The 25587-nt window shown below is 48.6% G+C and overlaps 1 protein-coding gene across 10 annotated transcripts in view; it reads left to right on the forward strand.

The window, feature by feature from the left end:
• BTRC (beta-transducin repeat containing E3 ubiquitin protein ligase) overlaps positions 1 to 11404 on the forward strand; it is a 184703-nt gene extending 173299 nt beyond the window's left edge. For 9 of the 10 annotated variants that reach the window (XM_027112353.1, XM_027112348.1, XM_027112351.1 and 6 more), the window contains 2 exons: positions 4529 to 4721; positions 6678 to 11404. In XM_027112353.1, the coding sequence (XP_026968154.1) occupies positions 4529 to 4690 (162 nt within the window). In that variant the 3' untranslated portion in view covers positions 4691 to 4721; positions 6678 to 11404. The remainder of the gene's footprint in view (positions 1 to 4528; positions 4722 to 6677) is intronic. The other variant, XR_003433896.1, reaches the window with a different exon arrangement.
• Positions 11405 to 25587: the final 14183 nt, after the last annotated feature.

Consider the following 25587-nt stretch of genomic DNA (forward strand, 5'->3'; position numbering starts at 1 on the left):
TTTTTCCACATCCTTGACAGGACTTGGTGTTGTCAGTTTTTAAAAACATTACAGCCATTTGAGTAGGTGTGTAGTGGTTGTAGTTTTAATTTACATTTCTGTGATAGCTAATGGTATAGAACATCTTTTCATGTGCTTCTTTTGAAGTGTCTTCACATCTCATCCTCATTTATTTATTGAGTTGTCTTACTAAGTTTTTAAAAACATTTATTGTGGTATAATAGACATACAATAACATGAGCATATTTAAGTATACAACTTGCTAAATTTTGACGTATGTACAAAACAGTGAAAACATCACTTCAGCCAAATAATGAACATATCCTTATGCCCCCTATTACATAGTAATCCCTCCTTCCCATCCCACCCCACTTTTCCTTGCTCCTATCCCCAGGCAGCCACGGATCTTCTTTCTGTCAGTATTGATTAGTTTACATTTTCTAGTGTTTTATGAATGTAATCATAACAGTATGTACTCTTTTTTGCCTGTTTCATTTCACAAAGCATAATTATTTTGAGATTCACCCATGTTGTTCATATAGAGCAATTTTCCTTTTTGAAAATTGCTGAGGAGTATCCCATTGTATGGTTATACCAAAATTTATTTATCCATTTGCTAATTGATGAAAATTTAGTTTATTTCCAGTTTGGGCCTATTACAAATAAAGTTTCTATAAACATTTATGTACAAGTCTTTGTATGAACATATATTTTCATTTCTCTGGGATAAATCCTAGAAACAGAATGGCTAGGTCACATGGTAAGTATATTATTAATATTTTTAGCAACTGCCAAACTGTTTTCCAAAGCATTGTACAGTTTAACATGGTAGTACAACTGTGCATGAGAGTTCCAGTTACTCCATATCCTCACCAATACTTAGTACAGTCTTTTTTGAATCCTTCTAATAAGTGTGTCATTGTACTGCATTGTGATCTTAATTTTATATCCCTAATGTTAATAATGTTGAGCATCTTTTTTTTTTTTTTTAAAGGGGGACTTTTAAAAAAAATTTATTTATGTTTGGCTGCATTGGGTTTTCATTGCTACGTGCAGGCTTTCTCTGGTTGCAGCAAGTGGGGGCTACTCTTCGTTGCCATGTGCAGGCTTCTCATTGAGGTGGCTTCTCTTGTTGGAGGGCACGGGCTCTAGGCGCACGGGCTTCAGTCGTTGTGGCACACAGGCTCAGTAGTTGTGGCTCGCAGGCTCTAGAGCACAGGCTCAGTAGTTGCGGTACACGGGCTTAGTTGGTACACAGGCTTAGTTGCTCCACGCCATGTGGGATCTTTCCAGACCAGGGATTGAACCTGTGTCCCCTACATAGGCAGGCAGATTCTTAACCACTGCACCACCAGGGAAGCCCCAGTGTTGAGCATCTTTTCATATGTTTATATGCCATCCATATATCTACTTTGCTGAAGTGTTTGAATGTTTTGCCCATTTTAAAAATTGAGTGGCTTTCTGATTATTGAGTTTTAAGATTCTTTTGCATATTCAGCATACAAGTCCTTTGTTAGGTATGTGATTTGCAAATTTTTTTTTTCCAGTCCATGGTTTGTTTTTTTATTCCCTTTAAAGTATCTTTTGAAAAGCAGAAATTAATTTTGATTAAGTCCAGTGTGTCAATTTTTCTGTTAGGGATTATGTTATTAGCTATTATATCTTAAAAAAAAAATTTATTTGCCTAATCCAAAGTCACAAAGATTTTCCCCTCTATTTTCTTCGAGAAGTTTTATACTTTGAGGTTTTACATTTTAGTCAGTGATTCATTTTGAGTTAGTTTTTGCGGATGGTACAAGGTATGGATCAAAGTTCATATGGATATCTGATTGTTCCACCTCCATTTATTCAGAAGACTCTCCTTTTTCGTCTTCGTCATCTTCTTTTTTTTTTTTTTTTTTTAGATTTTTATGTTTATTTATTGCTGTAGAACAACTGCCTGACATAGAGAAGATACCATTAATGGCTTTGGAGATTTGTTTCCCCTTTTTCTTCTTAATAGCAGCTTTGTCAAAAACAAATTGACCATATATGTGTGGGTCTACTTACGGACCTACTCAGTTCCATTGCTCTTTTTGTCTATCTTGATGCCAATATTATACTATCTTGGTTACTGCAGCTTTTTAATAACCCTTTAAGTCAAGTAGTGTTAAGTCATTCAACTGTGTTCTTTTTCAAAGTATTTTGGATTCTTTGAATTTTCATGTGAATTTTAGAATCTGTTTGCCAATTTCAACAACAAAAAGTCTGCTGAGATTTTCATTGGGATCATGTTGAATCTAGATCGATTTGGCAAGAATTGACTTCTTAACAATATTAAATTTTCTTCTAAATAAAGACCATTTATTTAGGTCTTTTAAAATTTCTCAGCAATGTTTTATAGCTTTCAACGTAAAGGTCTTATACATCTTTTGTCATATTTATCCTTAAGTATTTGTTATTTTTAATGCTATTATAAATGGTATTTAAAATTTTTGATTTCTGGATTGTTCACTGCAAATATGTACAAATACACTTCTTTTCCAATCTGTGTACCTTCCATTTTTCTTTTTTGTTTTATTGTACTGACCATCAGTACAGTGCTCAAAAGAATTGGTAAGAGTGGATGTCCTTATCTTTGGGAAAAGGCATTTGGTCTTTTACCATTTTATATATACTTTTATATAGATATATGTTAGCTATAGGTTTTTCATAGATACATTATCAGGGGATTAGGAGGTTCCCTTCAGTTCCCAGATTGCTGAGAGCTTTTATTAGGAATGGATGTTGGGTTTTTTTTTGTTGTTTTTTTTTTTGCGGTATGTGGGCCTCTCACTGTTGTGGCCTCTCCCGTTGCAGAGCACAGGCTCCGGACACGCAGGCTCAGAGGCCATGGCTCACGGGCCCAGCCGCTCCGCGGCATGTGGGATCTTCCCGGACCAGGGCACGAACCCGCAACCCCTGAGAGTCGGCAGGCGGACTCTCAACCACTGTGCCACCAGGGAAGCCCTGGATGTTGGTTTTTGTTAAATGCTTTTATCTGCATCCATTGAGGTGACCATATGGTTTTCACCTTTATTCTGTTAATTGCTGTATTACATTGATTTTTGATATTAAACTTTGCATCACTACAGATCCCATGGACATTAAAAGGATTCTAATAAAGGAATACTGTGAACAGCTCTATGCCCCCAGAATTGATAACCCAGATGAAATGGACCAATACCTTGAAAGATACAATCTTCTACAACTTAGGAAGAAATAGACATTCTGAACAGACCTATACCTATTAAAGAAATTTAATAAATAATTAATAACCTTCCAAAACAGAAAGCACCAAGCCCAGATGGGTTCACTGGTGAATTCTATTAAATGTTGAAGGAAGAAATTATACCAATTCTCTATAATTTCCTCCAGAAGATAGAAGCAGAGTGAATACTTGCTACCTAATTCTGTGAGGCCGGCATTACCCTAATACTGAAACCAAACAAAGATATAACAAGAAAAGAAAACTACAGACCAGTATGTCTTATGAACACAGATGCTCATCTATCTAATGAGCTAATTTACATCTTGTAAAGAATATAAAATAGTGCAGTCTCTATGGAAAACAGTATGGTGGCTCCTCAGAATATTAATGATAGAATTACTGTGTGATCCAGCACTCCCACTTCTGGGTATATATCCAAAAAAATTAAAAGCAGAATCTCAGAGAGATCTTTGCATACTCATGTTCATAGCAGTATTACTCATAATAGCCAAGAGATTGAAGCAACCCAAGTATCCATTGATAGATGAATGTATACACAAAATGTGGTGTGTTTGTGTGAATATATATATATATATATATATATATATATACACACACATACATACATACACAGAGAGAGAGAGAGAATGGAATAGAATAGAATATTATTCAGCCTTAGAAAGGAAATACTGTCACATGCTACAACATGGATGAAACTTGAGGACATTATTCTAAGTGAAACAGGCTTATACCTGCTTATGAGAGCCAATTGTTAGACGTTCATGAATTTTGCAAGCTGGTTGAACTCAGATGGGTAGCTTGAAATTAGCCAGGATAGAGATTTTTAGACCATAAAATGTGCAAATGCTTTTACAAATTGGGGAGAGTTAATTGATAACTATATACCAGCACACTAGTTATTATTGCTCATCGGTCCTTGGCCTCTGATTGTAAAAGAATCCTAGAAATACAGGGAAGAGGATAAACCCAGGGAGGTACTGAGGAATGTTCTCATTCAGCCTGAGTCTAGGAGAGTTAGTAATGAGAAACTAGTGTACTATTTGACATGTATCAGCTCTAGTAAATATTACTTTGATTGTATATGAAATCAACTACCCAATATTTGACTTTTCCATCCTGCCTTTAATCCAAGTTAAGGTTTTTCTCTGTATTCTTGAAACAGCTAAATGGTAGAGAAAACTATCAGCATAGCCTTTCCATAGACTCCTTTTGACAAGTTGCTGAATTTGTGTCCTTTTGATTTCGAGTAGTTCAAAAGTTTTGTTTCTGCTTCTTTAGGAGCATTCTGGAAGAGTTTTCCGACTCCAGTTTGATGAATTCCAGATTGTCAGTAGTTCACATGATGACACAATCCTCATCTGGGACTTCCTAAATGATCCAGCTGCCCAAGCTGAACCCCCCCGCTCCCCTTCTCGAACATACACTTATATCTCCAGATAAATAATCATACACTGACCTCAGACTTGCCCAGGTATGAAAAAGAATTGTGAACATAGCACTGTGGGTAGGAAATGGAACATTGGCTGTAAGGTATTGTGAGTTCATGGAGGCTTCTCATGCCCTTTATATCTCCAAGTCCTGTAAAGCAGGAGCTGACACCATGAGACAGGGCTGGGGGCTGCACATTGGACACTGCCTTTGGTTGAGGTAGCCAGCCTCAGTTCTTAGATGATTCTTGAACTAGATCTAGATGATCCTTGTGTAGTAGAACTAATATTCCTGCCTCAGTAATCTAGTAGGATTTTTAAGAAAATAAAATGAGATTTGAATCAGTTTCAAAACTAAAAGTATTGACTCTAAAGCCTATGGCTTTGTAATTCCCAGATTAAACTAGCACCTTTAATGGAGACCCTTTAACCCAAGTAGATAACCTAATGTGTGAAAGGAAAAATTTCTTGGTGAAATATCGGGCTGCCTTCTCACAGCTCTGCCTTGTCAGTATCATTTGATTGTAAAAGGTAGCTTTTCTTTTATCCTTATCCGCATTCCCTACTGCCTCCAAAAAAGAAAAGAACTATTTTTTGACCTTGGAAATAGCTCTGGAGTTGGTGAGAACTCCATATAATCTCCCACTCAAGTCTCCATCCTGTCTCTGGGGCAGGAAAAGATCCTAACATTCATCTTAATCTATAGCCGTGGTATATTTAGGTCATACTTGGTGCCCTAACCAGTTCAAATATAGGTAATCACTGGTTTGGGAAAACTGTACTAGCTACTGGGGAGGATTGCCATTATTGTGATTTCTTGTTTCCCATACTTGCCTCCGTTCTTGTGCCAGAAGTACACATTTAGTACCCTTTTCTGCACATCTTTCTATAGTGGTTCTTCTGACCAGGGTGTTTCATGCCCTGCTGGGCTCGCTTCAGTGCTCACTTCTCTCACAGAGGATGCACTGCTTCCTCAACCAAGGCACACAGACAGGCCTAGGTGAGAATCCTAGCTGCATGCCCTTGGGCAAATAACTTCCCAGAGCCTTAGTTTCCTTATTAGTAAAATGAGAGTTGCAATACCTACCACACAGCTGTTGTGAGGATCCCCTTGAAATGTTATCTGTAAAATTCTTAGTGCTTAGCACAGTGTCTAGCACATAACAGGCCCTCACTAAAAAGCCATTAATTAGTATTAATATTGTAGTCGTCATGTACCTACCCCCTCCTTTTGCCAAAATTTTCTCCTCCTTAGATTTTGATGGCATTTTGTCATTTTTAATATTCTTCCTGGCTCTCTGATTATTTATGTCTCCTTCTTTCTCTCACCCCTAAAACACAGACATCCACTAAGAGTCTGTCTCGGGCTTTTCTTCCTTATCTGAGTTCCCTGCTTTGGCTGCCTCATCTCTTCCCGAGGCTTCAGCTCTCATCTCTAATTTGTATCTGTAGTCCCAACCTCTGCCTAATCTCCAGGCCACATTTCCAGACACCACCTACATACCTGTCCTTGAAGGTACTAGGAGCACTTCTAGAGCACACATCTAACAATCAGGCTCTCCCCTCATCTACACTGCCAGTCCCCTCCAGCCAAGCAACCAGATGGCCTCACCTCACTCCCCCACTTTTGTTAGTGGCACATTGCGTTCATGGCTGCTAAGGGCTGGAGCCTCAGAGCTGTCCTCGCCCGCTCTACCATTATAGGGAGCAGCTGAAAGCTTGATGCTACACCCACCATAGTCACTCTTAATCTCTAGATATCAGAGTCACTCTGCATGAGCACTACAGCCCTGACCATGTCAGTGAGCCCTGCCGAGTCCCCAAACAGGCCATGTAGCCTTTGACAGAAGCTCCTGCATGGCATGGACAGAAAGCGGGCATTAGGAAGGACCCCTGAGCCTTTCCCCCAATTGACAGCTAGTTTAATATTCTTTTCCTCTTAGAGAAAGTGAGAAATATAGGAAAAGGGATTAATGACTACGTGCTCTGTTTTCGCACAGGACTCATTAAAGTTGCGGTATTTAACGTATCTGCCAATACCAGGATGAGCAACAACAGTAACAATCAAACTACCACCCACTTTCCCCGGACTAGCTGAGGAGCAGGGCTTTAAGACTCCTGTTGGGACACAGCTGGTCTGCAGTCGACCCAGGATGGTTTACTCAGCACAGCTGACTGCTTCCGTGCTGCTATCAGAAGATGTCTTCTATCTTTTGTGAATGATTGGAACTTTTAAACCCCACCTCCCCTCCTTCTTTCCTCCTGCTCCTGTTTTTTCCTCATTTGGTTCCAGACAGAGATGACATAAATATATTTAGTGTTTTGCCAGAATCTCTCTTGCTTTGCCGTTAAGCAGAAGAACTAGTTTCCTATGGAGCCTACTGGGAGAGAGCCGCTTCTAAGGGACAGGGGATACAACTTCAAGCCAGACGGCACCCAGTGTCTCCCTGTAAACTGCAAGAATACCCAGCACCTGGCAAGATCTGCCCAGCCCCACTGTGCTTAGGAGGAAACAGCTGTCTGTGTAGCCTCTGGGGCAAGAAAGAAAGAAAACAAGAATGTACACCCTGGAAGATCTGGGCCTCTTTCCTTCCATCTCTTTCTCTGTTTCTGTCCCTCTTGCCCCTTCTCCCACTCCCCTTCAACATGTTTATCTGCTCCACCTGAGAAGAAAGAATATGAAGAAAGTATCCTCAGTTATCATGAGGCAAATGAGAAAATGCAATACTTAGAAGAGTTAAGTACCCTTCAGTCAAAATTTCAAACCCAGGCTTTTGCTGCAAGTGACCCTATGTGGCGACGATGGATTCTCAGACATGGTACTGTCGTCGTATTTGCACCTCTTCTCTCTTCTCCTTGTAACACCCACCCACGCCCCCAAAACAAAAGGGGGAGGGGCAGAAATTTCCTGGGCTCCTTCAATGGCCACATCTTTTCTGGACTCAGCAGTCTCCTCGATTCCATGTAGAGTGTGGAAAGGAGTTGCTGATTGCATTTCCTCTCATTAACAATTAGATGTGTAATAAAAAGCGTACTTCATCTTAAATCACTGCTAAGGCTCAGCCTACAGAAGGGGTTGAAATGGCCAGAGCCATTCTGCATAATGGTTCGCATCTCTGATTTCCTCATCAGGGCCTGCAAGTACCCAGGCGTGCCTGTATCTTTGCCGAGACCACGATCAGGCTAGCTTACCAGGTGGTCAAGACTAAAAGGTGATGTCTTTTTCATTTAAGCCAGTAAATATTGTCTCTCAAAAATCAAGCTAATCATCTCAACCTTGCTCTGCAGAACCTTCCTTCTGCTTTTCCAAACCTGGTATTTATAAAAGGCAAAACTGCCAGAGAGAGAATCAGGGTGAAGTTTGGCACACAGGGTTTATTAATGGCACAGAAATGCCTTCTCTTTCCTTTTCTTCCTTCTCTTGGCCTTATTTTACTCTCCACTCTCCCCAATAAAATTCCTCTGGCAGTTGGTGAGCAACATAAATAAATGGACTTCAGGAAGAGCCAAGGCTTACTGGCCACTTCAAAATCAGCTATAGAGGCTTCAGGTGCAGGGCACGTGTGCCCCCCAACCTGGGGGCACAGGGAGTACTATCAGTATGTGCCCGGCTTGTTTCCCTGGGCAGGAATGGGCCTTCACCAGCCATATTGTGTGGCACAGACACACCCATCAATGGGCACAGGGCAGTCTCCAAGTCTTCCCTTGGAAGCTGAGCAGACAGGCCCATTGTTTCCGTTATATCAAAGCAGTTGAGTAAAAGAAAGGCCCCTTTTAACCAGCTGCTGTAAAAACTTCAGAATGGGATCCTGTTGCAGGCGACCTCAAAGCCAGGCCACCTTTAGTTGGGGGCGGGGGGGGGTCATCCTCACTCTTTCCTCTGCTTTGCCAGAAGGAATCCTCTTCCCAAAATATGCCCAGACTGAATCTTGTTACGTACTGAGAGGCAGATTGTGCATATGCATTTTCCCTTTCCTGCTTTATGAGTGCTTTTAAGCTTTTAGTTCCAGGTTATAGTCAGAAAACATTTCCCAGTGAAATGATTGTCATTGCTTGGGAAATTCTGGGTTGGCCAAAAAGTTCGTTCGGATTTTTCCACACATCTTACAGAAAAACCCAAAGGAACTTTTTGGCCAACCCAGTATTTTCTGAATATAATTTCCTTACCAAATACCCACATGCTAGATGTATGTCTTCTATTTAGCCACTATCAGGGTTCCTTGTCTATTGTCTTGACTGTGTGTGTGTGTGTGTGTGTGTGTGTGTGTGTGTGTGTGTGTGTTGACTGTTAATGGCTTTTTGATTGGTTAAGGATTTTGCTATAGATGAGGCAGAGGGCCATCCCAGGTCAGGCATTAAAGAGGCATGGATTTTGAGCTATTTCAAAATATTGTCCAATAGCCATAACTTTACCAGTCCTTCTCTTATATGCTGCTATTCGGAAGTGGAACCATGGAATATTCATTGGTCCCCAGGGTTTTGCTCTCTCATCTAGGTTCAGTTGAAGGTATGTTGACAGGAGCTTGTCCAGTACATCATAAATGAGATCAAGGGTGAACCCTGCAGTCTGGAGCCATTAGCTCTATGGAGGATATTCTCCAGGTTGTCCTCTGCTGCTCACGGAAATGGGAATGAAGTTAAGTGGTCTGAAAAACTTGTCGGTCACATTTCTCAGCTCCTGGGGGTCATTTACCAGTTCATTGTAGAAGAAATAATCAGGTAAGTAGAAGTTTGTTTCCAGAGAAGGTAAATGCCACTTACCATCTCTGCATGATTTCAGTGGGAATCGATTATCACTAATCCCCAACTGGGCTAGAATAAAAATAAAGTTTGACCTTTTTAAAAAGACAAGAGAAATGAAGTCTCAACACCTCCAAAGGAATGGTAGAAAAGGAGCTGAAGGTGTTTCTGGGCTCTGAAATGAAATGTCCCCATTGTAGATTAGTCTCTTCTCACTAAAATTCCAATTTAGGCCTGAAAGAAACATCTCATAAAGATGGGAGGAATCCTGTTCAAAGGCAGACAAGGAGCGTGTGCATGCCCCTGCACCTGGTTACTCTGTGGGCACTTGTGAGCTCTCTGTTCACACTGGGGCTCCTTGGACAAAACCAGCATGCCTTGCTACATATGTGTGTATTTCCACTGCTGAGAACATCCTTTTACTTTCTTAATGTGCAGTTTGAAAATGGACATGAATTGTGAGTGGGAGGCCTTTTACACTTGTCCCTTGGCAAAATTCTTTCCAATGACTCTTCACCAGAAACTTCAGAGGTAGGGACTCTCTGGGATTCTGTTGACAAGTAATAAAGTCTGGCCCTCATAGCTTGTTTCTGGGAAAGACCCTGGAATCCCTAAATCATTCTGTTTTCTGCTTGAGTAAGAAAAATCCTTTTTATTTTTCTTTTGTAAAATCAAAAGCTGAAGAGAAGAAAATATGCACTCTTCTCCTTTGCTGTCTCCTGGTACCCATTGGTCTGAATAGCTGTGGTTGGTCTGTTTCTTACTTAGCACTTGGTTGTACGTGGAAACACAGGGCTGGGGGTGGAGTGGTGGGGGGAATATTAGAATAATTAGGGCAAAATTTTCTTCCCCAGAATTAGACACCTTTGTATTGTTGACCTTCTTGGCATCTTAGATGGTAATACCTTCCTGCCTAGAACAGCGCAGGCCAGAGAGGCTAGGCTGCAAGCTTGATTCTGGAGGAATCCAAAGGACTTCCAGTGTCAAAAGGGATGCTTCGATGCCTACCACCTGTTTGATGATCAGGTTTGCCATATGACTTTAATCCATATTTCTGATCTCCTCCTTCATTTCTCTGAGTTCAGCAGACTTCCCCGAGCTGGAAAACAGAAAAAGGTGCCCTTGCTTCTTTTTGCCTTCCTCTCTTCCCTCCTAGAGTAACCCTCACTTCTACCAAGTGTACCTGAACCTGCAGGCTGAGTTTATCTCCCCAGGCCTCATCCACATAGCCGATCGCTGGCAGACCACAGCCCCTTACGTTATTCACAGTCTCAACATAATCAGTGTTGAAAAGACAGCCATCTCTTAGTAGATTAAAGCTGAGTTTCTCTTCTTGTTACTTTACCTGTAGTTCATTTGTGACTTCAGAATCCTTGGAACTGAGGAGAGAAACCAAAAAAGCATGATTATGGCTGCTGATTTCAGGTGGAACTTAATGCATTGAAATCCAGAAACCTCTTCTGTTGGAAACTGAGTACCTATGACCTAAAATTTCCTGGAGGCAGATGACACCTGCCAACATCTTTCCAGCCCACCCAACTGGTTCCTGGGTGGCTGTGTGGGTGTTTATGGGTCAGTGCAGTAAACAGCATTATAAAGCTTCACCTCCCCTCTGTCCCTTTCTCTTCTTGGACACTGATGGAAAAGACCAACAGGAAGGGTTAGCTCTCTGGGTACCAAGGATACTAACACTTTCCCAAATCAAGCCCAACACAGACTGTTCTGACGGATGTTCACTGGACTCCAGCTATGGGGCAGGCCTGGCAACAAGTGTGAGCCTCCCTGAGAGCTTTCGGTTGGCTCAGGCTTTATTCTCTAGACTCTTCAGTACTGACTGCTTTGACTTTTGTGATTATGTTATGGTGATGTGTAGTCAATGTACCAATATGTTCACAACCTAGGATCATGGTAATACAGTGTGTTTTGTTTTGTTTTTAACTGTTCAGAAAAAAAGTAACTTAAATTACAAATATAAGATTAAAGTGAATGTCCTAGGTGTCTTATCTCTTTACACCAACATGAAGAGGACAATGACTTTTTCAATATAGAAACTGAGGGAGTAAACAGAGACCTTTTGAAGGTAATCTGACATGAGAAAGCAATATTGAGAGAAGACAGGGCCAAATGGGTATGAATAAGTATGGGAAGGGAACCCAGGCATACAATTAGTGTTCCATGTTGAATTAAATTGAAGCCAAAAGTGATGTCTAACTTGGGAACTGGTCACTATAGCCTTGGCCTACCAACCTGAGCTCAGAACTTAAGTTTTCCTCTGCCACCTCATTAGGTGAAAAGACTTGGGTTTCCCTGGCATCCCATTTGATCAGTTTCAAGATGGGAGAGCTCACATTTGGGGGTAATTTCAAGAGAGATTCCAACAAGCTATAAAAATGAAGGGAGCATTGACTGGGGAAACCCACCCTCCTTCCCTTCTTAAATCAAACCTAGGGAAGTGAGTACCAGGTTGCAGCCAGACCGTTCCCTCCTCTCCTCCCTCTTCCCCTCTGGTGCCACAAGCAGGAACCTCAGTAAAAGTAACTCATCCTTGTTCTACATCTATGGGCTTTTAGTAGTGGTGGTCCTCCCTGCCTGACGAGGCCCCCTGGCCCTGTCAGCCTGTTGTGCCTGTTGTACCTGGATTGACAACTGCGGTCATTAGAGCATTCTCAGACTATTAGATGACAGGGCCCCAGTGCTAGAACAGGAGGCATGTCAGAGCATCAGGTGCACCTGACGTTGTGCAAATGAGGAACCTGAGGAACAAGAAAAAGGGCTCCTCACACTGCACAAGACCACACTGGAGTCTCCTCCCTAAGAGCTAAGGAGAGGGAAGGGGAGGAGTCAGTGGACACTCCTGGGGCCACTGGCATCTACTCAGTTGTCACTTGTAGGCTGGACTCCTGAGCCCAAAATTGAGCAGAGGCTGGGCTTGGGAGGGTTATGGGTCTCACCTTGAAACCCAGTGTCAAATCGCTCCTCTCTAGGAAGACTGGGGTCTAGGGCACACCCTTGGAAGACTCAGCCCTGAAATCACTTTCCTAAAGCAAGGCTGGGCCTGGAATCCCTCTCCCCTTGAAACCTATAGCTGTACCACCATCAGCAATGACTGAGGGGAGGAGACCTCTCTTCATCCTGATTGGCTCTTGCCAATTAAGAGCATTTTATTAGGCTGCTAATTAAAGGCACTTTGTTAGCAACAGGAGAGGCCGGGTGGGTGCCTGGTGAGATGGAGCCGAAGCCAGGAGAAATCATTTTCCTCCCCCCACATGGAAGCTGAGCCTCTCAGGGAACCCTCTCAGTCCCCCAACCTCTCCCACTGCACCTACCACACCCCTTGCTTTCAATTATTGGCTCTGAGGGGAGTGAGGTCATTACGAAGTCCAGGTAGAGAACCATCCCCTGCCTCAGACCAAATGAGGCCTTCGGGGGGCTGTCCTTGTCCCAGTCTCAGTGCACTCGTGTACCTCCTTTGGAGTCTGGGTCCAGGAAAGGAGAAGCCCAGGGGGTTGTGTTTGTTCTCCCCACTGGGGAATGGCCCTTGGGTCCCCATCACTCAGACTGTCACTAACTTGGGTCACATGGTATGAATCTCCATGCCCACTTCCTCACCAAAGGCTCAGGAGGTTATTAGGAAATGTGACCTTCCTATAACTTTTGCAAGAGCTGAGCCCACTTAGACGCAGAGTGGGTCCAGGAAGAGGGGCTGGACCCACACATTTCAGACACTTAACCCTGCCTGGTCCAGCTGAGCACCAGGAAGGAAAGTCCCCTTCCTCCAACAAGAGAGGAGGGCCTGGCTATGACTTAGCACATAGGGGCTGGCATGCAGGGTCAGAGATACCCCCTCGCCAGAACCTTCCCTGTCCCATCTTGCTGCCCTCCTCACCCCCTCACTTAACTGCAGAATTAGCACCAGCCCAGGCTGGGAGGGCGGATTTATGGCTAGGCCTGCCTCCTATTTAACCCGAGGCCGGTCCAGGCTCCAGACACTAAATTAGATTTTTGACAATTAGAGAGACTAACGGGCACGTAGCCATCCCCAGAGCCAAATATCCAGCAAGGCTGTCCTTTAATATCCACCATTGGCCAGCTAGCCCCTCCCTGGCTGCCCTCCTCTCTCCCCTGGTGGGCATTTCCCTCCCACACCCTGTATCTCTCTACCCCAGCTCTGAATGCACTCCAGAGGTTTCTCTGGTTCCGTCTCCCTCCATTTCTTACCCTCTCCTCCCACCCCTGGCCCAGTACCAGCTCGGCTCTGGGGCTCTGCCCCCCCTTGCCCTCCAGTCACATCTCTCTATCTCTGCCTCCCCGAGGCCCATCCCTCTATAATCTTTCCATAGGCCCCTAGCAGACAGCAAGCCCCTTGAGGGCAGGGGTTTGTGCCCTACCTGTATCTAGCATGCCTAGTAAGGAACGGGTGCTTAATAAATGTTTATCGTTTCCTGGGCCTGACTCCCTCTGAGTCCCTGGATCGCTAAGGCCTGCCCATGCTGCCCTCCTGGCCCCAGGCCCTGGCCTGGCTGTGTGCCAGCATGGGCTGGGTCCTCTTTCCTTGCAGCCCCGCAGCTCTGGCCAGTCTTGGGCTGGGCGGGTAATGAGATTGCAGTAAGTGGCGTTCGTGGGGGAAGCTGCTCACATTCACTCAGGCCGGCTCATAGCTCTGTCAGGCTGATTGGTCCTGAGTGGAGGCACAAACGGCCCCCCACGGACACACTGAGATTGGTTATAAAATTACAAGCATTTGTTCTGCTGTCAGTGGCCTTCGCTCCCTCCCTGCCTGCCTGCCTGGGCTCCTCACCGCCCCCCACCCAGCCTACTCTCCCCTGGGGTCAGCCCATAAACCCTGAAGGACCCTGGCCAGGGGCCACCACGCCAGATGAGGCCAAGAGGCTAAGGCCACCAGGCTCCCCAAACAGGCTGGCCTTCTTGCCTTGGCCCTGGGATTGTCACAGCTCAGGCTGGCCTCAGAGTGACCTGACCTTGTGCTCAGGGTTTCCTATTCTCTGAAGGTAAGTGTGGGTGGGGGCCCAGGGCAAATAGGCCTTGGAATCCAGACGCTCTGATCCCAAGTACAGGAAGATGTCCCAAGCCCAGGTCTCCCTGGGTCTACCAGTGCCCACGACATTTGAGGGAGTCCAGGGCAGGGGTTGGGGTGGCTGGGAGGCTTCCATGCTAAAGGAGGGAGCAGCAAAAGCCAGGTTGGTGGGAGGAGTCCATCTCTCTTCCCTTCATGTGGCCAGTCCCCTGCCATGTACCCTAACCCCAGGTAAGGACAAATCAGCTCTCAGGACAGTCCTCCCACCCCTACCCCCAGTCCCTGGAGCCAGACCTAAAAGCCAATTTGGCCCACCAGATGCCTGCTATGGTATCCCCTACAGACTGAGTCCCCTTAGCCTGGCCCTTGTACTCACCCTCTAGGACCAAGGGTCAGTCAGTCCTTCTGGCCTTTGCAGGGGCCCAATTACCCCAAAGCAGATGTGCCTTGAGATCCTGGTTTGTGCTCTGGTGATACTCTCACAAAGCTACTCACTCCTTACTGGCCCTGCTTCCCTGCCTGACACAGACACACCAGCCAGTCCCTCTTACTCTGGCCTCTCAGCCTCCTTCCCACACTCATTCCTCCAAAAAGGCCCCAGGCCCTGGCCCTTTCCTGGCCCCTCAGCTCCAGCCTCAGTCCCTGCCTGACTGTCACCGTCCTGTTGGGAGACACCAGGGTGCCCTGCGACCAGGTGCCGGGTTCCCCAGCTTGGAGTAGGAACTTGAGGGAGCATCGTTTCCTGGCTGCTGCCTACAAGGTGCCTTCCTGCCATCCGTCGTTCATTCTCAGCCCAGAATGTATTCGCTGCAATTACATCTTTAATTAGGGTGGTGATGGCTCATTGTTTAACAATGATGGATCAGATCCTCCTACTTACCTTCCTCCCTCTGTCCAGCACCCTCCAGGTCAGCTCTCCCCCAGCACTGGGGTTGGGAAGGGTGCACAAGAACTTGCCCTCTCCTGGGGACCACCAGATGTCTCCTTGGTCCAAAGTGGCCAGGTTGTGACAGGGAGGCAGGCTGATGTTGCCCCCATACACACACATGTCACCATCACCACCCCAGGCTGGGCCCTGAGCCACACACTCATCTGAGGGGCTGACAAGCACAGAAAACCTCACAAGTGTTGGGTGCATGTGTGGGCAGCCCTAACTCCAAGCTCCCCTGTGAATCAACCAGGGTCTCTGGCAAGTTCTCCGCTCCCATATACTTGTACCCACTCAGGCCATAGGCCCAGGTCCAAATCTGAACGTGGTGGCTGTTCAATGACAGTGTTCAGTAAATGAACATGTCAGTCGGTAAGGGGAGATCTGCTCTGAGAGGGTGAGGCTCAGAGCTCCTCATTGGAGGCCCTGGGCTGGCTGGAGTCCATGGTGAGCAGAGGGGCCAGGATGGGCATTGAAGGCCCAGGATCCTCCAGGAAGCCTTATGGGTTAAGATCCTAATCTGGGTTAAAACTCCAATTTGGCACCTACTGATTGTATGACACTGGGTGAGTTTCCTAACCTAAGTCTCAGTTTCCTCATTTGTAAAACAGATATGAAAGCGGTACCCTACCTTGTGTGATGACTGCAGATTCATGGAGACACTGCATGTAAAGTGAAGAGTCCGGGATAAGGTGGTGGCAGCGGCAGGGAAAGGTGGTGGCTGAGCAGCTGTGGGGAGCCCATCTCTACTGTGGCTGGCTAATGGCACCCGGAGCTGGGAGGTAGCCTCCATCCTGGTTTGAGGAAGGCCTTACCCACTCCAGGCGTTGTTGGGCACAATGGTGGGGGTGGCAGGGATGTGACAAGGCTGGTGTAAGATTAGGTGCACAGTAGTTGCACAGGGCATCTTCACTGATAGGAATTGGCTGACCTCCTTTCAGAGGTGCGGGGGATCTTCCCCGGTGTGGTCAGGGTCTGGTCAGAGCAGGGTCCTGGCCTGATAGTACGGGAGGGGCTGAGAGGGAGAGCCTGGAGGCCCAGCAGGGGAGCTTAGCCTGTACCTTATCTTTAAGGGGACTGGGCTTCAGGAAAGTGGGGAGGGGAGAAAGCTGGGGTGGGACCTCTATCCCTTCTACCTTTCAGCTCTAAAATTCTATGATCCCCCCCTCCATGGGGCCCTATTGTCTCCCACAGAGCTTCCTCACTCCCAGGGGTCGCCCCTCTGCATTCCTTCTTCCCCAGTGATGCTCTCCACCCTGCAGGGCCCACACTCCCCAGTGTGACTCCAAGGCCCAGGCTGAAAGGATGAGCTGTACCTAGCGGTAAGTATGCGCAACATTACATATGTATATTGGAGAGTAAATAACCCCAAAAAGCGCCTTGTAAATAGACTCCAAGTTTATTCTTTATTAATGAGGCACCGAGTGCCCCGCTGTTTTAGAGCAGCGAGACTTTCATAATATCAAAACCTAAATTACACTTGCGTCTCTCATCCCAGGGACGAACATCTTTCGGCTTCGTTTTCAGAGTGAGTAAGCAGGGATTCCTCCCTGCCTGCCTGGGATTTTTGTTTGTTTGTTTTTTAAATAATTTTTTAAATTTTTTGTTGTTTTTTTTTTAGATGTTGGGGATAGGAGTTTATTAATTAATTAATTTATTTTTGCTGTGTTGGGTCTTCGTTTCTGTGCGAGGGCTTTCTCTAGTTGTGGCTAGCAGGGGCCACTCTTCATCGTGGTGCGCGGGCCCTCTCACTATCGCGGCCTCTCTTGTTGCGGAGCACAGGCTCCAGACGCGCAAGCTCAGTAGTTGTGGCTCACGGGCCTAGTTGCTCCACAGCATGTGGGATCCTCCCAGACCAGGGCTCAAACCTGTGTCCCCTGCACTAGCAGGCAGATTCTCAACCACTGCGCCACCAGGGAAGCCCCTGCCTGGGATTTGTTGGCACCTTTCTTTTACTGGAGGGAGGGAGAGAGGATGTACATACACGTGCACACACACACACACACACACACACACCCCGAGTTCCCTTAGCTTCGTGTCTAAGGCCTCAGGTCCCAGTGTGTGAGGGCCGCCTGGGATGCTGGCCTTCATTCCAGGTACAGAGTTTACAGGATCAAGGGGTCACCCCAGGCCCTGGGGTGTGGAAGTGAGGATGGGTCACTGGACCTTTACAAGCTCTTAGCTTCAGTTTCCCTGTCTGCGAATGGGGATAACAATAGCTTCCTCCTAGGATTGTTGTGAGGACTCAGTTAATGGGTCAGAAGTGGGATTTGGTGTATAGCAAGTCCTGGTAAATGTGAGCTGTGATGGTGATGATGATGAAGATGGTTAGTCCCCTCTTTGGAATGGGACACCAGTGTCTTCAATTCCTGGAACACACCACATATGGGGTCACAGAGTTCCAGCCTCATCCTGGCAGCAAGGTCCTGCACTGACCATGGCCCATCTCACCCTTAGCACGTGCAAGACCTGACCTTCCAGAGGCCCCCAACCCTGAGCTGAGCCAGGGCAAGGAGCCTGGACCCTCTTGGCCCCCCTGATTCCCCAAGTCCAAGGCTCTTCTCAGACCCCTTGGGGATTGTGCCTACCCTACCCCAGTCCTAGACCAAATGGATTAGCTGGGCAGGTGGGCAGGCGGGTGCTGTGTGGGCAGGATTTACAGCCTGGCTGGCCAAGCTCCTGGTGCTCCGGTGGGCGTCATGTCGAATCTGTCCCATTATATGGACAGTTGAGTTTAATAGTCATTGTGTGCTTGCTCAGAGCCCAGCAAACATCGCGGGGCGACACCCCCTTCATGCGAGCCACCCGCTCCTCACCCACACAGCCCATCCATACAGTAAATTAAAAATATGAATCACTTCTCCCCACTGCCTCCCCAAACGCTCATCTTGTCAGCCTCTATGTTGCCTTCATTTGTATTACCTTAATTTAATGTTAATTATGGTCTTCATTTACAAGGAACAAGTGGGCCCTGCTCTGCCAGGGGAACTTCCCCCAACCCCCTCCCCCTCAGCCCAAGAGGGAGAGGCTGGGGGAGAAGGGGAATTTGGGGGGCTACAAAGGAGTAAGGAAGGGAGTTGGGAGAGGGCAGGAGATGAGATCTGAGCCATCAGTGGCTGATGGACACTCAGAAAGGGACTAGGAAGACACCCCCCCACCCTGTCATCAATCATTTATTCATTCAACAGTTACTTATTGAGCACCTAATAAGTGGCAGATAACTAGGAAACAGAGAGATTGGGCAGGGAGTCTTCCACCCTAATAAGGGCTAATGGAGTACCCTCGGAGTCCCCTCTGCCATCCTGAAGTGAATGTGCTAGAAAGCAGCATCAGGAAGACAAGTCATCCATGCCCCAGGTGGGCTGGTACCTGACTCAGCCCAAAGGGCACAGGACATGGGCAAGAGATCTTCTCTTCCTTCCAAGCTCCTCCCTTGGCTACTAGTGCCATCCCTACTCCAAACTGCTTCATACTCTTTCCAGGCAGGGAGTTCTTTCTGAAGTCTTTCCTGAGTCCCTCTTGCTGCAGATCATCCTAGGCTCAGAGCCTGAGTGGGGTCAGGAGTGGAAGGGTGACTCCCAGGCTGCACTGTCTCTGGAGGGTTGGGAGGAAGGCATTGTGTGGATCACCACTCATCACACCACCACTCACCACCTCCACCACCCAGCCCTCCTGACTTGCTCAAAGTCCTGTGTCTTTGAGAGGCCTGGGAGGCCTGAGTGTGACCGTTTTGGCTGTCCCTGTGCTGCCACATTCTGCCAATGGGACACACAGTCACATGTAGGCCTGTAGAGCCTGTGGGGGGGGCTCAATAAATGTTGGTGGCTCACGTCACACGTGTGCACACAGGGAGCTGGCAGAGGGCCACCTGCACTCAAGCTGCCATTAACCACGAACACCAGCCCCTCCCCCCAGCACTCGTCTCCTCAACTGGGGAAGGGGATCTCCAGCTGGGAATAGCTGCTTGACAGATGAGGCTGTTCTGAGTGTGTGTCTGCATGTGTGTCCGTCTCCAGGGAACCTTGATCCACACACAGGGACGTGTGTCTCCCCAATTCCGGTGTGCCCCCTCAGGTTCCGTGTGCCTGTGTGTATGTGCAGGAGCGTGTGTCCAGCAGGCCCACGTGCGTGTGTGCGCGCCTGTGCTCATGCACGCGAGGCCGCCCCCCCCCCACCATCCCCGCCTGTCAGCGGCGCTGGTGACATTGGCGCAGAGGAAAGTGATGACAAATGCCCGTTATCAGCGAACGAGGCCGATGACAAATGGGCGGGCGCCCGAGCAGCCCCATTACGCTGTAATAACAGAAGATGGATGGTCTAGTGCCCCCCACCCCCACCCCTACCCGCCTTCGCCGGTAACGGGAGCCCATACGGCTCCGCCCTCCCGGGAGGGAGCCGAGCCGCTTGCTGGGCCGCCAATCACGGCAGGGCCGAGAAGCCCAGGCCCAGGCCGCGGAGCCGGGAGCCCACGCGGCTGCCCGCGGCGGAGGAACAAAGCGACGCGCTCGGGTGGAAGCAGGCGGCACCCAGGGCATCCGGCCCGCCCGCGGCCAGGACACGCAGCTGTGCACACAAATGGCCTGCACACGCGCCAGCCGCCTGCGTCCTTGCACGGTGCTCCTGCAGCTCCTGTCCAGGCACAACCCCCACGTCACGGGAGCACGGACACATGCTTTTCTGCCGTGCGTGGGCATACCATGTGCAGCCCAGATCCGGGTACACACCCACAAACATAAAAACATGCACACACAGCCATGCAGACCCGTGCACCTGCAATTCATGCACGCGACTACAGAAACCACTTAGGTCTGTGAACACGTATGCTGCCAACATGCCTGCACATGGATGGATATGGAAATATGCACACACTTAAGTAGAAATGCTTATGCATGGACACAAACCCTTACACTCAGTTCTGTGCACACAATTCAGGGCCTCCAAACATGACCACACCCACACGCCAAAGATGCTCACAGCTGCATCAACAAATGTTAACTGAGCCCCCTACCACGTGTCAGCTAGGTGCTGTGGAGTTACAGTGATGACTATGACCATCCCTGGCTTCTAGAATTTTAAGTCTACTAGACGGGCCAAACGGCTGTGAGTGAAGGCAGAAGATTATTTGTGTTTTGACCCAAGTACATAGTATGTGATGTGAGATTTCCAACTGGAAAATCAGAAAAGTCTTCCTGGAGGAGGTGACTAAAGGAAGCGTAAATTTTCAAAAGGAACTGAATTTTGAAAAAGAAAGTATGGAAATGTGAAAGTGTAGGGAGTGCTTGGGGCCAAGATACCTAAGGGGCCAATAGTCCACGCAAATAGTGTGGGGTGAGTGCGGTAGGAGTGAAACTTCCCAGATAGACTGGGGCCAAGAGGCTGGAGCTGGGAAGAGGCTGGGGCAGGTCCAGATGAGAGACCAAGGAGCTAGTTCCTGACATAGAAAAGGAGAGGACCAGGAGGTCAATGAATGGGGAAGTAAGTGAGTGAGAGGTGCCAGGTAGGGCCAACTTCCTAGGTATGTAACTTGGGTGGTCCCATGGGGGTGTGCGTTTAGAAGAGCCCTGTGCTTGGTTTAATGCTGTCTTGAAATTCTTTATAAATTTATAATAAAGAGCCTGCATTTTTATTTGGCACTGGGCCCTGAAAATTATATAGCCAGTCCTGGAGCTAGGGATCTCTCAGGTTGGTTGAGTAAGACAGAAGGAGCAGATTGGGGGAAGAAGACGGTGAGTTTTGGGGGGCCAGAGAGTATGTGAGAGTCTGAATATGGAGCGAGGAGTTGAGATGATGGGTAGTGTTTCCTTCTCTGGAGTGGGAGTTTGTGCCTTGCTTATGCCTCTACCCATGGTGTTTTCTACTCCACAGAGAGTCCACACACTGCCACATGCCATAGAGGTTCCTCCTAAAACATGTCTATGTACCCCCTTGCTGGAATATAAGCTCTCCAGTGTTGCCCCCATATCCTCAGGGCATGGAAAATGGTTGCCATGCAATACCTGTTTGTTGAAGGAAAAAGTGAAGGTATGCATGAATGAGCACATGCGAGTCCACATATGTACACACACTGGGCACCGTGGGAGGGGTACGTGAAAGTCCGAATATGGTGCCGCTACCCCATTGCCACTTCAGGGGTTGTTCTGTCACCCTGTGTCTACTTTAGGGAAAAACTGTCCTTGTCCCAGGGCCCCCTCATTGGGTGTCTCCTTTGCAGACAGAGCTGGGCAGGAGTTAACAGTGAGCCCAGGACCCTGGGGCGATGGACAGGGAGGGGCTGTGGTTTGGAGCCAGAGGATCTGAATTCAAGCCTCAGCTCCTCCCTTGGCTGACTGCTCCTCTCTCTGAGATTTAACTCTTCATCCGCAAAATGGGACTATAAGATGGAAAAGCATTTATGCCAGCACCATGATGCTGACAGAGATAATTAGGGGAGATATATTCAATAAAGTCAGGTATTGAGAGAGCTGCTTCCTTCCCCCAAACTCTGGGTTCCCTAGGGTGTCAAAAATAGACTGGGGATCCAGAGGATGACCCAGGTGACCTCAAACAGGAGGGGAGCTGGCAGACTGGAAGAAGGATGCTTTGGTCTACTCTCAATATGAGCCAGATGATCGAGGAGCTGAGACTCAGGCCCTGCCTCCCACAACACGCCTGCAAGCAGCGGCACATATGAGGCAAGGCAAATAGGAGGTGCCCTCCATGGCTAAAGTAAACACTCTGACTTTGGGTAGCTTGGGTGGGGAGAGGCAGAGGACATCTCCAGAGATATGGACCAATTGAGAGAGCCAGGTGGAGGCGGGTAAAGGTGAGTGCAGGGCACCAGTGTTGCTGTCTATTTCTTTCCCAGGGTACCCTGCCTTCTGCCCCACGGGAACTCCACCTGCTAACTTTGGCTTCCTAATATGTGACTTTCTCCGGTCTACAGAATGGGGGTGGGGGAACATTTCCAGGAGCCCCCTCTGGTCTCCCTCACCCTCATGTGACCCACTTTGGGTCTCTCCAGTATGTCCTGGTCCCTGTCTCCACCTCCCCTATTTCAGCTGTGTTAACCATAACCTCTCAGTCCCTGTCAAGAGGCCCTCGGGAAACCCCCGGCGGAAGGGGCCTGCAGCAAGAGGTACCGGGATTAGAGAGAAGATGCCGGGAGGAAAGCGATGGGCCAGCTAATGGGCCTCGTTCCTCCTCCCTCACCAGTTCACTTTTTCTGTAGCGTTATTGACCCGTCATTAGTTATCCGTCCAAGGTCGCCGGGCCTGGCCCAGCTATAAATCATGGAGGCTGGAGGGGGGCTACTGGCAGAGCGATAGCTCCCGGAATACAGCGGAGAACTCATCCCCCAGCACAGCGCGGAGGAGGCGCAGATGGCCCCAGTCTCGGGAGAGCTTCCGCTGAGAGGGCTAAGCCCCTCTTCGTACCCACCCATCCCTCCCTCCTTCCCTTCCTCTTCATTCTCCCCTTCCATTTGCTTTTCCATCGCCACCTCTCCTTCCATCACACTTTTCTCCTCTCCCCATCTTTTTCTACTTCCCTCCAAGCTCTGTGTTCAAGGTTGGCGAGGTCAGGGGAACGGGGCGGGGGGGAGGGGTGGTAGCTGGGGCGTACTAGTTCCCTTTCACTGGGTCGTCTCACCCCACCTGGTGTCCTAGTTTAGAGCTTCCGGGAGCAAGGACAGAACTCACGCAGGGGGAAACTGACGCACAGAATTTCGACCAGAGGTGAGTATGAAAAAGGGGTCCCACCTGATTCAACATCAAAGGTCACCAGTCCTGAATCCGCGGACCCTGCTCCCTTGCCCGGTAATGGGGAGGGTCTACCCACCCAGGGAAGGGCGCGCCGGGCCACATCCCCATCGGCCGCCTCCTCCTAAGGAGCAAGGGGCCGCGCAATCCGGACAGTTCCTGCCCCAGCTCCCACCCCGGAGCTCGGAGAGAAGCTCCTGGGCGGTTCCTCCCCGGCACTTGCTGTCCTCTCTACCACACCCCCATCCCCGGCCTTCGCGCGCGCCGGGCCTCTTGGCCGGTCCTCGCGCGCCCTCTGCTGGCGCCTCCTGAGAAGCGCTCCCGTCGGCCTACGTACTCGCTCCATCTCCAGCCCAACACACCTGGCGGCGGCGCCCGGCCTTCCCCAAGGCCCCGCCCACCGCCCTGATACACGTTTGCGGTGCCGCCCCCGCTCGCAAGGAGGCACCGTGGAGCACTCCTCTATCCCGCCATCCCCAGCTTCTGAGCAGTCTCTGCCATTCCAGATCCTAGGGAGGCCCGTTTGCCTGTTCCAGAAGAGTGGGCGGAGTGAGGTCCAGCAAGACAGAACTTGAAGCTTGGAGTGGAGAGAGCATTTCTCTTGCCCGTGGAGCCACGTTCTGGAGGGGCATCTGCAGTCCGAGTCTATACGTCACAGGGCAGCAGGTGGGGTTCCTTCAGGGCATCCCCCTGGACTTGGCCCTGCAACTTCCAAAGGTGCTTTGGTGGGGGAGGGTCGGGGAGGTCCTCAAAGTAGGGGGACCTTGGTGTTCAGAAGCTCTGAGGTGGGGGCTGCAGTCCTTGGCCCATGAGGTGGGAAGCTGGGGCTGCTCAGCGCTGCAGGACTGTTCTCTGGCATGGAGAGGAAAGACATGGCCTCTGGGGGCCTCTCTCCTGGGGCCAGACCCTAAGGGTCCTGGGCTTTCTCCCCATTAGGCAGCTTGGGAGGAAGAGGGACAGGCCAGGGGGTGATCCTTTCCACTGGGGTGTCTGGCCCGGTAGGTAGGGAGGGTGGCTTGACCAGAGGCCCTTGCCACACTGGCCCCAAAGTTCTCCAATACAGCAGAGTCCAAAGTCATGGTGTTGAGAGAGGATTCCTCAGGTGAAGCCTGGAGCTGAGGGGAGGAGTCTCTCAGGCCAGGCCAGGCCCCCAGCAAGCCCTGTGTGGAGTCCATGTGGGAACAAGTCAAGTATGTGTGGAGCTATGAGAGGGGGGTCCAGTGTGTGCAGGGACATGTGTAGGAGCTGTGGGGGACAGGCTGGGCATGTGTAGGGATAGATGTGAGCTACAGAGCCAGGACCCTTGCCTCTAGCAGGGCTGGAGTTTGAGAGTCAATGACCCCACATCACTAATTCCCTAATGGAGGTGGGAGGTTAGGGGGTCCCATCTCAGGGCAAATGGGCATTTGCTGATTCAGAACTCCAGTTCTCAGGGGCAGGGATTGTGTCCTTCACCATCAGCATCAGGAACCTCCACAGACTCTGAAAAGCTCAGGGTTCTTTGCTTTGTGGGAGAAGCAAAGGGAGAGAAGTTAGCAGACAGCCCAGTTAGATCTGGGTTAGAGCCACTTCCATAGGGGGAGCCAGGGAAACCAGCTGGGCTTCCTTGGGTCACAGAGATCTGAGAATGAAACCCAGCTGTTCTCACATGCTGTGTGACTTAACACAAGTAAATGTGTTTACTCTCTGGGCCTCTGTTTCCTCATCTGCCAAATGGGGATAATAGGGCTATAGGGAAGGTTACATGATATAGTCCATGTGCAGGGCTGGGTTAAGGGTAGACTGGCCAGGCTCAGAGTCAATCAATAAATGCTGCTGGAATAAACCAGAAATATGGTGCAGCTAACCCAGGTCTCCTCAGTGGAGACTCTTTCCATAACTTGCAAAATGTCAGTTGGTCTTCCTCAAAATCCATGATGCTGGGACCTTCCAGTGGGAATCAAAAACATCTCCCGCCAGCACCCACCCAGAACCCATGAATAAATACTTTTTGAAAACTCTAGTTTGGGGGGAAGGGGAACTCGGTTTGAAAGCACATTAAATTATCAGCCATGCCCTAACCACATTCTAGAAGCCTCTGCCTACGCCAATTCCATAGAGGCTCCTCCTGTCAAGGACCCATTCCTGTGAGGTGAGCTTGCTACTCCTCATTACCCAGGGGTCCAGACTCCACCTGGCAGGAATCATGAATTTAAATGCTTACAAGGGTTTAGTCCCAGGTGAAACAATAGGGAGTGATGAGAACTTTGGCAACTAGGGAGCAGCTCCAGTCAATTGTTGCCATGTGGGAATACGGTGGTGGTGGTTGTGGGGGGAAGTAGCATTAGGATAGAGCCTTAGACCTCTCCCAGCTTCATCTCCCTCCCCCATCATAGGACCCTCCTAAGATACCCTTCCCCTAAGTCCTGCATATTAGGTTTCTATTGCTGCACAACAAAAGTGATAACAAATCACAACTTAGCCCCTAAAAA

The sequence above is a fragment of the Aethalodelphis obliquidens genome, unplaced genomic scaffold, assembly GCF_003676395.1.
Source record: "Aethalodelphis obliquidens isolate GAN/ISIS:26980383/991018 unplaced genomic scaffold, ASM367639v1 scaffold11, whole genome shotgun sequence".
In the NCBI taxonomy this organism is placed as follows: Eukaryota; Metazoa; Chordata; class Mammalia; order Artiodactyla; family Delphinidae; genus Aethalodelphis; species Aethalodelphis obliquidens.